The sequence below is a fragment of the Pteropus alecto genome, unplaced genomic scaffold (assembly GCF_000325575.1).
Source record: "Pteropus alecto unplaced genomic scaffold, ASM32557v1 scaffold14, whole genome shotgun sequence".
Taxonomy (NCBI): Eukaryota; Metazoa; Chordata; class Mammalia; order Chiroptera; family Pteropodidae; genus Pteropus; species Pteropus alecto.
In genome coordinates, this window is record NW_006436810.1 from 4,317,239 (window position 1) to 4,329,516 (window position 12,278).

General features: G+C 37.0%; 1 protein-coding gene across 8 annotated transcripts in view; it reads right to left on the minus strand.

Annotated features, from left to right (window-relative positions):
• Positions 1-12,278, minus strand: part of TCF4 (transcription factor 4) — a 344,189-nt gene that overhangs the window by 159,342 nt on the left and 172,569 nt on the right. For all 8 annotated transcript variants that reach the window (XM_025048142.1, XM_015590849.2, XM_015590847.2 and 5 more), the window contains one exon: positions 9,391-9,455. In XM_025048142.1, the coding sequence (XP_024903910.1) occupies positions 9,391-9,455 (65 nt within the window). The remainder of the gene's footprint in view (positions 1-9,390; positions 9,456-12,278) is intronic.

Genomic DNA, 12,278 nt, shown 5'->3' on the forward strand with positions numbered 1-12,278 from the left:
TGGCAGATGTGTCTCGATTATTAGAGGGGGGCTCAAGGGAATATATACAATGGATCTTGAAATCCGTAAGCGGTGGTGGGGGGGGGTGAAATGACAGGGGAGGGCATTGTACCACACACACATGTTCCTTAAGTGCAGCAATGTTTTGTTACTTTACTGCAGGTGTATTACAGAGATGGAATTTAATAACTTACTGTATACAATACCAATAAAACTGGAAAGATTCAGTGCCCTGCTGTTCATTATCACGGTACAAATGAGCTTGGGTTATTCTGTGTGCATGCACAGTCAAACCCCGATGCACAGATACCCCCACATCTAGAGCTCTAGAAGATGGCCACTGCTTGAAAACCTCGATGATGTCCTTCCTTAATTACTTTATTATTGAATTGTCATTGTTCCAAATTCACATAAACGTGGCTTTGAGGTGGGTTGAAAAAAAGATACACCTAGTTATTTTTAAAAGTCACAGAAATCCTTCACCGGAAAATATCTTTTGAAAAGATAAGTTAACGGAATCAAGGGATATATAGATTTTATTAAAAACCATAAGAATATAACATTGGTGATATATACGCTATTCAGTAAAATCTGGGGAAGTGCCAGGCTAAAGATGCTATCCCACCAAAATATGACTTCTCCCTTTATTAACGAAGTACAAAAATGTCAGACAAAAAATAAGTGCCATACCATGAAAGAACACTTTTGTGTTAGAAATGTTAAAGCAAATGCAACTATGTATTCTTGCTGGATTTCTTTTCCCAGGAAACCACTTCCATTAGATAATAAATAACACACTGAACATAAAAGGTCCCTGCTTTAGAAAGCTCAGTTTAGTTTATCTGTGAGTAAAAGCATATGTCAAGAAATCCACATAAACCTCCAGAACACACACACTTTGTCAAAGGATGAGTTTCCTCAGTTCTAAACAGGGTACCACTACCAGGCACAGCAGCAGACTCACTACCTGACCCTTTCTGACATATTTATTTCTAAAACAGTTATGGGGTTTTGTTGATAGCTTGCAGTGCTCCCACTATTTTAACTTGGGTTTCAATTGTAAGAGTTTCGGGAGATATTTTCTTAATGATGGAACCATTTCAAGCATGACCATAGACAAAGGAATAAATATTTCTGTCATTTCATATTGAAAAGTTTTCCTGATGCTGAATTGTGTGAGTATATTATCTTTCTTATGGAAAGAAGCTATAGGGCTATACAGATTTCTATGTGATGCGCAGATATATTTCAACATTAAATTTTATCAAGTGTATCTTAGTGTTAAATTGTCTGGTCATTAATTGGTTTTCTTCTTTCTGTTTTACATATCAAAAATATAGAGATGAACTGTAGTCCTAATTATTAGTAGTTATTAAAACCTCTGAATACTTTTCATAAGAAGACAGAAGTTAATTTCAAGATTCTGGAGAAATTTCAGTTTGGATAACAGAACTCTATTTCTTTGGTGTCTCAGAAAAATCATCTGAAAGCAATTTCAATGTTTTTTTTTTATGCACTAGCTGTCTTGAACTGTTTATTGGATAAAACTTGCCTATGCTTCTAACACATGCTTGTCATTTCGTATATTTCACAATATATGAGTTAAATGCCATCATTAAAAAATCATTGGGTCACATTTAAGAGCTTGTCAAAGGTATTATTTCAGAATATCATCTAAGTAGTTCTTGTATTTTTGGAAGAATAATTGGATCTATGATGAACCCAAATTTGTGTAATAGCAAACCATATTCAGCCCGCATTGCACAAAAAGCAAGGCCCAAATATAATCGACACATTTTTAAGCAAGTATTCATGCTAAAATGTGAACTGGCATATTCTACCCGTTTTCACAGAAAATCTTCATTGATTTTAATTAAATTGCATATGCTAATTCTGAGGATGTTAAAGAATATTTATTCATATAGACACATGTGGTTTACTTAAAAAAAAAAAAGGCTGAGTGTTCAGGAGCAGTGTGCCCCCACTTCTTTGCCTCCCCGCACCAACTGCATTCAGAATTCTAGTCCACCCAGAGCAGACCTGAGTGAAGCTCCTCCGTTCCGCACCGTGTTAGGCCCGGGTCTGCAGTGGGGCCAGAAGCTCCCCAAAGTGGTTTTCCTGATGGGCTCTAACACCGACCTCTGAGCCCAGATACCTCATCGGGCGCTCGGACAGCAGGAAACCCCAGTTGGACAAGCACTGGCTTTAAAATCAGACGTTTTAGCGTTCAAAGCCTGGCTCTGAAACTTACGTGGGGTTGGACCTTGGGTTGTCTTGCTTTACTTCTCTGAGCATCATTTTCTTAGTTATTAATTGAGAATTATAATAATGGCCTTGGAAGTTTATACTGGCACCTAATATTAGTCCTCTAGCCTTCCTCGAAATTAAGCCTGAACGAACCCTTAGATATTTATTCATTTTGACATTCAGTCATCAGCCATGCGTGGGTTGTGACAGGACTGGGGAAGGGGCTGGAGCTGTGCTCTCAAAGATCATAGATAGAGCAACTTCACTGAACATCACATCACCCACTAGATTCCGTCGGTCAGCCACCGATGGTCAACCTTGTGAGAACTTTAAGAATAATTACTAAAATTAGAGGGGCAAATGAGAACCTACAGAAACTCCAGTGCTTGTGGCAACATTAATCTCTCCGCTAGAGGTACAGAGATTATCGCAAAGTTCCAAATTTCAACAACAACAAAAAAAGAAAATTAAAAAATACTAGAGTTTAGTTTGCAAGGAAACATACCTATAATCACCTTCTTCCTCTTGCAATTAAAGTTCTTCTAACCATTAGCCTGAGCCATAACTACTTTTCTTATCAATATATCTTAAGAGATTTGAAGAAGGCTTTAAGGCTCCCAGTATTCTCCAGATAAGGGACCATATTTAATGCAAAGATTATTAACATTATACTTGTATATGTATGAAGCACTTAAATTGACAATGCTAAAATGAACAATGAAAGAAAGTTCTTTACAGAAGAATGATAGCTATAAATATAAAACGAATGATGGAGTTTAAAAAATCACTAGTTCAAAAACCTCTGATTCAGGCAAGCTTCATTAATGCATGCTAAAACCAACAGGTCAAAGCTTGTTGGGGAATAAGGATAACTGCCCAATGATGAAGTATCAACACAGAGATTGTTGGCTAATTGCAGAAGGGAAAGATTTATTTACAAGGGAGAGAAGGGGGAGGAGGGTAGAGGGTACCATTTTTACCAAGTGATTAAAGTTAGCATTACCAATAGCAACATAACTTGACATTATATGTGTCTGGATGGAATGCAATATGCAGCACATAGCATCATCTATGAAATACTCAGGCCAAAAATGTCTTTCATCAGAATAAGACTTTAGACCTAATTTTCAGTTTGTAGGCAAGACAAGTGATACTGAGTAACAAATTAAACGGCACCACAAAGAAACAATCCGACAATTCTAGAAGGGAGGGCATATTTTTCAAAACAACTGGCCTCATCACTTTAAGGAAAATAATCATTCAAAAAAATTATAGAAATTGCTCTAGTAGAAAAGAAATTATAAAAAGACACAGAAACCAAATATCATGCATAAATGCAATGCCAAAAAAAAGCTATTAAAGACATTTTCATGAGACAATTGAAGAAATCTGAATACAGACTGGGTATTAAATTAGGAAACTATTGTTAATTTTGTTAGGGGTGATGATCATATTTTTAGTTAAATAGGCACGTGTTCTTAATTTTAAGACATACATGATAAAAAAATTTAGAGGTGAAATTTTATTAGATCTGCCATTTAAAAATCATTCACTGAAAAATATGTATATATATCTATATGCACATTAAAATATAACAAATATTAAAAACAATTTAACGTAATGGTGAGTATATGCCTTTCTTCAAAAGTTTTTTTCAACTTTTGTGAGTATTTGAAAATATATACTATAAGATTAAAAAAATGTTTTAATTAGATACATGGAGCTTGATTCTCCCCATTAATATCCAGATGAGCTTTCCTTTGTTTTTCTCCATAGTACCTAAAACATCACTAGAGGGCCAATAAATATCTGTTAACCAAAGCAATGAAAGAATGGCTCCATCATCCCCTACGGTGGGTCTTGGGTGGCTGCTGGGAGAGGGGTACACCCACAGCTATGCTCTAAAACAAACGTGCTGCTGCTCGACAAACAGCGCTCAGAGCCAGAGTCACAATGGCATACGCACCGTCAACTCAGGCCCTGTGATATCTGGAACTGTCAGAATTTTAAATATTCTGTCCCACCATCCACACTAGCACATTCAAAAAGGACAGGCCTGAGTTCTGACCTTTGGTTCCAACAACACATCCACCAGAAATACAGAACATCCATAATTCCCTCACTGACTCTTTTCGGAATGTACAGGCCTAGAACAGTGAGGCCACCAGGCTAGTGCTCAGCTCCTAGAAAGTGAGTGACAAGGGATTCTCCATGATAGGGTCTCTGGGTCACTCTAGGGTCCGTATAGCAAGTTAAGGACTTTCTTTGAGAGGGTATGATTTTCTGGTTTCCGTAGGCATGAAAATGAGGCTCACTATGTGGTTCTCGTACATTGTTGAGACTTTACTTTCGAGATGGTTCCTAAAAGTGATGCTGGAGAAGTAAACATTAGGTCATTACAGTCCTCACTAGGCTGGGCACAGAGTCCCCCCAGCTCAAGATAAAGCTGACATGGCCCCTGCCTTCCAGGGATTTACAGAATCCTGCTGGAAACCAGCATTCGATAGACATAAATAATGGTAAATTTTAAAAGCACTATGAAGTGAAGCGGAGCGCTACAGCAGTGCATAAGCACAGCACATAGCGCAGTCCATGGACGGCAGAGGGTCCCAGGAAGAATGCGCAGGACCTGGACTGAATTACTGCACACTGTGAATAAACACTTAAGCCTAATGTCAAATTAAAAACAAGAAGCATTTCTGCTTACACGAGACCTAACAAAGAAAAAGGATTTCATGTCTTTTATGCTTATACCTTTTTTATTATGACTTTAGTTAAGAAAAAGTTAAAGGGGACAAAAATTTTATAATTAAGTAATTTATCATTCATTTTGTATCAAAAATAAAAATAATTCAAAGAAAAATATGTGTAGTATGTTTCAGAACCAATTCTACATTTAATTTCAATGAATCAAAAATGACTAGGTTTATGAGGAAACTAAATAATATATAAAGTCTGTTTCCTCAATAGCTTCAAAGTTTCTGAAATTTAACAAAGGTATTCAAGATTAGGCCTAATTCTTAAATCCCGCTGGTTTTTACGATCTAAACATCAAATAACTTTATCAGCACAGACCTATTTGATTATTTGCTGAGAAAGAAAAAGAATGTGGATGAGGTTAAAGCCTTGGACTTCACTAGAGAAAACAAGATATGGACTGGGACATTCAGTTATGGAATTTTGTATAAAGATTTCAAGACATTTTACTGATTTTCAGCATATTACTAATTTTCACTAATTTTTACTGATTTTCAGCATATTACTAATTTTCACTGTTAAATGAAGTATAGATGCCATATATTTCCATGTCTTGAATAATCAAATTAAGGCAAGTAGTCTGAAAGCTTTTTCAAGGTCAATAATAATACCAGATTTTGAACACAAATCTTTAAAATACAGTATACTCCCATAGAACATTCTAGGAAATCACCAAACCTAGCTGCACATTAGAATCACTTGGGGGAAAAGCTAAGGCCCAACTCATAAGAATCGAACTTAACGGGTCTCAGATAGGGCCCAGCTTTCCATATCACTCACACACACACACACACACACACACACACACACACACCTTGTTCAGGAGCTATTAATAATAAAACCATTGCTTTAGACTTGGGCTACATCCCAGAAAGGAAAAACAAACAATTCCTGATAATCAATGCTGAATTTCCATTTAAGGGGAAAACTTCTGCCTTAATAACAATCATTTGTGTTGACATCATCATCTCATTCAAAAACAGATCTCAGCAAGATAAAAAAAAAAAAAAAGTTTGCAATCGCCAAACATCCTATTCAAATCAGCAGAAGAGGCCAAAAGCAAACGGCATTTTTTTTTTCCTTCTGTCCTCTGCAGTCATGCTCATTCGTTATATTAGCTATTGATTATCATATTAAGGTTGGACTATCTTGAGAAAAACTTTATTTCCGCTCATTTTTATTTCTGTCAGACTTTCCATTATAAATTTTATTTTCTCTGCCAGTAAAAGTAGTAGGAAGTTGCAATTTGGCATGAACATTTTAAGCCTGGGTGTGATTTCCGTACCCCAATTTGATTTAAATTAGTTTTGCCATATTTAGTGAGAACTAAAAAAAGTCCGTTTGGCTGCTTTGGTTTGTCTTTTGGTTAATTTTCTATACAATTTCAAAAGTCTGAAAAAGTCACCACGATAATTTCCAATAATTTTATGTAGAAGTGCATTAATAAATTCATATTATCACATTACTATTTTTAATGAAAATAATTTAATTGATAATAAAGGACGTGCCGGTTTTTGATTTTCGGCTAAAATATTCACTTTTTAAAAATATCCACATGTCTATCACTATTAGTGTTAAATCCTCAAGAGAAACATAATATACATATATAAATTTTTGAACCTGATACATTTTTGAAACAAAATACATATGTTTGTCAGGACAGTGTTTTGAAAGCTACCTGTTGCTTACCACCACTATTTCTCTACACTAAACAAAAGGCTATTATTGGGACTGAAATAAGCAAGTTCACACGTAAGAGTGCTCATCCTAAGTGCTCATCCTCAGTCCACAGGATACACTGTTATTATACGATAAAGCGGCTCGTGGAGCCCCTTAGGGCATTGTCATCTAAAGGTTGTCCACCCCATGCCCCACGATGGAGAAAACAAAAGCTTCCCCTCCGTGCAAGTCACTCACCTTGCCAAACAGAGAGGAATCATTTCAGCTGTGATCTGCTACTTAGACTTGAAGCCCAAGACACCAAGACTCTGCCTTTCTTTTTGGTTTGCATAGCTGATATTGGAGACAGGGATTCAAAAAAAAAAAACAATTCGGCCAGAGAAACCCATTCACTGGAAAACACGCTATGGTCTGTTCTATTCTCAAATTTCACAGAAAGCAGAATATGCACACTTTTCTTCTCCAGCTCCTACTTCCTCAATCAAGGAATTTCCAAAATTTCGCTCTTTTATTTAATCCACCAGTGATCACACTGTTTATGGATACTGCTGAGACCATGCTAAGCACAGAGATAGTCAGTTCTTGCAAGGCTCACAACCATGAAGCAGAAATAAGAATGAAAGAATCCACACTCCACATCTACATTATGAAGTTTTTAAGAAAAGCATATGCAATCATACTCCTGTATACGACAGAATTTTCCTGGACATGAATGTCTCAAAAGGAAGCTCTCCAGGCCCAGAAATTCAGCCATCACATGCCAGTCCATCCACCTCTGTACTCCACCCTCTGCCCCTTTCCACTTCTCACCTTGTGTGTGCCAAAAAAATTAACTTCAGTTTCACCCGAGGGAAGTATTCCCACAAACTGAGGGAGGGTCTGTGCCCCCGCACAGACACAGACAGACTCGCGCGGTCTGGATGGTGCTTTCACAAGTGAAGGGGCCTCGCGCTTACTCAGCAGAGGAAATCTTGTGTCTGTGAGGAATCACGCCAATTCCTATTAGTAAGAAAGGATACAGGGGCGAGGAAGCCTATTCTCTCATTGACCAGAAAAAGAGGCCCAGCAAAACAGAGACCTCTGCCATGACCATCTGCAGAAAGGAAGGATGTTGTCAACTTTCTTCTCCCCAAAACTCTAACGACCTCTGCCTTGACCCTCAGAAAACAGATATACAGGAACAGGCTCTTCTGCAGGAATTGAGAGCTTTACACCAGAGACTCGGCACTGGGAGGCTTGTCGCCCAAGCTATCTACCCCGAACATTTGCACTCACATTCCAAAGATGTTTCCGTTGCACTGGAATGGCTGTAAATGTCTTTCCTGCAGAATTCTTTCCAAACAAACTGCCATGAACTAGAGTCTGCAGCTCGTGCAGCAGGAGTTAGTTCTTAACCAAGCACCATGCACCTCATTGCAACAAATCTTTTAGAAGCTGAATAAGACTGCATTGGTGGCTGAGCCAAAGGAGTAAACTTTAAAAATGCAAATATATCCAGGAAAAAAAAAAAAAAAACCCAGCAGAATTCCACCTTTAGTGATATATGACTGATACGAAAAGGAAACCTCCTTCACAGGCTCTATTTAATTACTAAAACTGCTTGCATTTTTCAGGATATATTAAACAGTCATTTTAAAATTTTTAAGTGGATTTTTGTTTTTCCATATCATTAAAGAAAACTGGAGGGCGCGAGGGTTCAAGAGAATAAGAATTCTCTTTCCAACACAGAAAGAACATATATTCTGTTTGGGTGAATAATAAAACACTAGAAGGCTTTGAATATTAAAGAGGATTATTAAATTCTATCAAGAGTTTTCCAAAGTAAAAAGCCAATGTATTTATAAAAAGAAAACCTAAATCTTTAAAAAAAAAAAAAAAAGAAAGAAAACGATTTTAAACATATGATTAATACCGATACTGAAATTTTTTTAAAAAGCATCGATAAAATCTCAATTGTCTTGAAACAAAGCTTATACTTTTGGCTCTTGATAGTATTTTTAGAACTGGGCTTTCTCTGGAGACTTAAAAGTATGCAAATGGAGAGTGCACAGAGACACACACACACACACACATGCTGTACCTTTGTATTACACTGGCATTTTATTATTTAATTAAAGTACTCTTATTTTTCTAGCTCACGCATGCTTCCCTTGAGACGGCTTTGCTGTTAGCCTGCTGGCCTTGACTTCCAGCCAAAAACAATTCAGAAACAAAAAGGGACAACAAATCATATTTTCACAGACATTTTTATCCCTCAATACAACCCTGTTTTCACACAACATCATACAGCCCCTATGAAAACTATAATTTAGGGCAATAGCCACCCGAACCCAGGTCTGACAAATGGCTACACAAAGTATTTCCAGTGTAAGAAATTCTTAAGTTCTTAATTGCAAATAAACTCTTTTGAGAGAACCACTTTAACCGACATCGCTGGTTTGCAAACAGTGCCACTGGTACCGGCTGATGGATTAAAAAATAAAAACAAGCCAGTGAATGTAGTTCTGATATGCCAAAGATCTAAAGATGAGGTGTTTATCACTTCCAAGCTCTGTGTCACTTCATTACTTTTTAAAAGAAAGAGGCATCGGCAGACTTTCAGGGCATCTTAGTCTCACGGTCTAAAATGTATGATCTAATTTACAAAACAAACTGATCCACCAGGTTAATTCTCTCACCCCTTCCCCACGCGAGATTCTCACTTACCTGGTGGCAACCCTGTAAGTTTGATTCTCTCCCATAAGATGAGTATGAGCCCCTTTCTGTTTTACCTGCCAAGAGAAAAACAAACAAACAAACAAAAAACTATAAATTGTGTTTTTCCTTTTAAAAAAAATCTCTTCCAGGTAACAGACATCTACCTCTCTTCTCCGATGTTTACATACGTAAAGTAGGCACTACTGGCAATGTATGCAAGCAAGAGAAGGAATAACACTTCCTCACTCTGGCTATGATAAACTGGAAAAAAATATCCTTCATTCCTATTCTTAGCCAAACTGCTCCACACTTCCAAAAACTGTCATTCCAATGGCCTCCACTTTCTCTAACAAACAATTTGTTCCTTATTTTCACTTTCTTTCTCTCTCACAAAATTTAAACAATTTCATTTTTATTTACACAGCAGGCAAATTATCTATGTAATGACCCTAGTCTAGTAATTCCCATTGATTATATTGACACTTAATGGTGAGGCCAAAGCTAATCAATCAAGGCTTTCCAGATGGTGAATACAGCAAAGAAACTATTCAAAATTCTGGGACTCTATCTCTTTCTCTCTCTTTTTGTTTTTAAACTCCCTTTCCCAGGAGTAAATCACATCACGATCAGGATGATGAAATTTACATTTGGGAAAGAGGATTTTTGAAAAATTGCCCACTCTGAACCCAAGTTCATATTCTACCCATAGGTCCAGCAGGACATGAGATAATAGAATGTGAAGATCTTGTTCCCATTCAAACAACACAATTTTTTATCTGTAGACAGCTTTACAGAGATGCATACAGCCTCAGATGCTATGTGATCACATCAAAGGGTAAAATTAAGGCTGCTCATTTGTTTCTTTTAAAAGTATGTTTAGCTTTAATAATTAGCAAGGAAGACAATGAAACCACATTACAAGAGATCTAAGCAGTTGAGTTTAGTTAGTGACATAGGAGGAGTCATCACAGAAAATTGATCCATACCAGGACATTAAAAGGGGCTAGTGACATGGCCCAGGATCCAGAACATGAACCCCACCCCACCTGAGACTCAAGGATAGTATACTTTCTTAGGGACTAGAGTTTAAAGGAACATTGTACTTTACACCTAGGACTACACTATTCTTTGTTCAATGGGAAAATTCAAAACTAGTATTTTGAGGGGATAAATAGGTATCTGTCTAAAGTTTACAACTCCCAAAATTTCCCCTCTCAACCCAAGGCAACAAAAATGCTAAAAGTAAAAGTAGTCATTCTTTTATCTTTTAGTTCGATAACAATGTTGTAATTTTATGCCTTCCTGACACCACACACAGAATGCATCGTTAATAAATCTTATATCTGTTCAAAAGTGTACCTTGTATCTAAGTCACTATATATATAAAATGGAAGATGATTTTCAAAGAAAGCCATACCCGAGTCTTAAAATTAACCCTCTGTCCCCCAGTATTAACTTTTCTACTGATTTCAATGAATCTCAAACTTGAGAAAATATCCCCATACCTCATTTCTGGTATAGAGCTCAGTGCAAAGTAGAAAATCAATGCCCATATCAGTTTCAATTCTAATGAAACAGGATATCATGTCACAAACTGTCGGTCTTGGGAGATCTAAGAGAATAACTTTAATTGTATGAGGATTTTACACTGAAGAAAAGGTTCATTTACCTTTTCGGCAGTACAAATGGTCATACAGATATATTTGTTACTCTTCTGTGTAAGTCAAATATAACCTATAGATACCCTTTAACTTCTCTTTACAAATATCACTAACAAAAAGACTCAACCTTTATAAGCAATCAAATGACATGCAACTCTCATTAAGCTCTTGCATCCTAAAAGCTTCAATACAACTGCACCGTAATTAACTTTGACACTATATTCACTTATTTAACAACTAGAAAGGCAGGTAGAGAGGTAGGTAAAGAGACAGGCAAAAAGGTAGAAAGATAGGTGATAGATAGATAGATGATAGATAGGTAGGTAGGTAGGTAGGTAGGTAGGTAGATACTTGATAGACAGAAAGACAGACAGACAGACAGATATTGTAGAGTATTCCCTGACTTCCTAGGAAATTAAACATCTAGGACCCTGTTTTGGGTAATTTCTAAAAATTGAATGTAAAATGCAGTTTGAAGAAGGGAAGGCTATCTATTTCCTTCTCTGGAAGGGATGACTGAAGCTATCCCCTGCAGAATTGCACCACCTGGCATTATTTCCCAACTCGAATCCAGCACATATACCTCAGAGAGATGAATTTTTCTATCAGAATTTGTCTCAATTTAGATATATATTTAAGTTAGAGCTATTCCATTTACTATTTTAAAGCTAGAATGTTAGTGCATATAGTAAGGATGAGAAGGGGGAAGAGAGGAAGAGAGAGAGAGAAAGGGAGGGAGGGAGGAGAAGAATATAAGAATATGAATGAGAATAAATGGGAGAGAGAAGTGAAAGGAAAGGAGAGAAATAAAGAGAGGGAAGGCAGAATGGAAAGAGCAAGCGGGTAGGAAGGGAGAGAAGGAGGAGGGAAAGATGAGAAGAATATGAATTCATGCTGCATAGATTCCCCAAAGTACTCTTGGTTACATGGGCCCAGCATTCTTTACTATCATATCAGATACAGACTGCTTAATCTTAATTTTGCTTGTTAAAAAATATTTATCCAGATACAAAAATAAACGCACTGCAAATTACAAGTTGTCAGGGTTAAAAATCTACTCCTGTTTGTGTGGGGGAGGATAAGAGACCAGCATAGACATGAATCATTCTCAGTAATTTGAGTGTTTCCATGACATCAATGGGCACCCGTCCAGGACTCTGTCGAAGTCTGCGAGGTACCAAAGAGGCAGTGCAGCCAGCGGGAGGCTGGGAGGTGCGCTTTTTTTTTTTTTTTTTT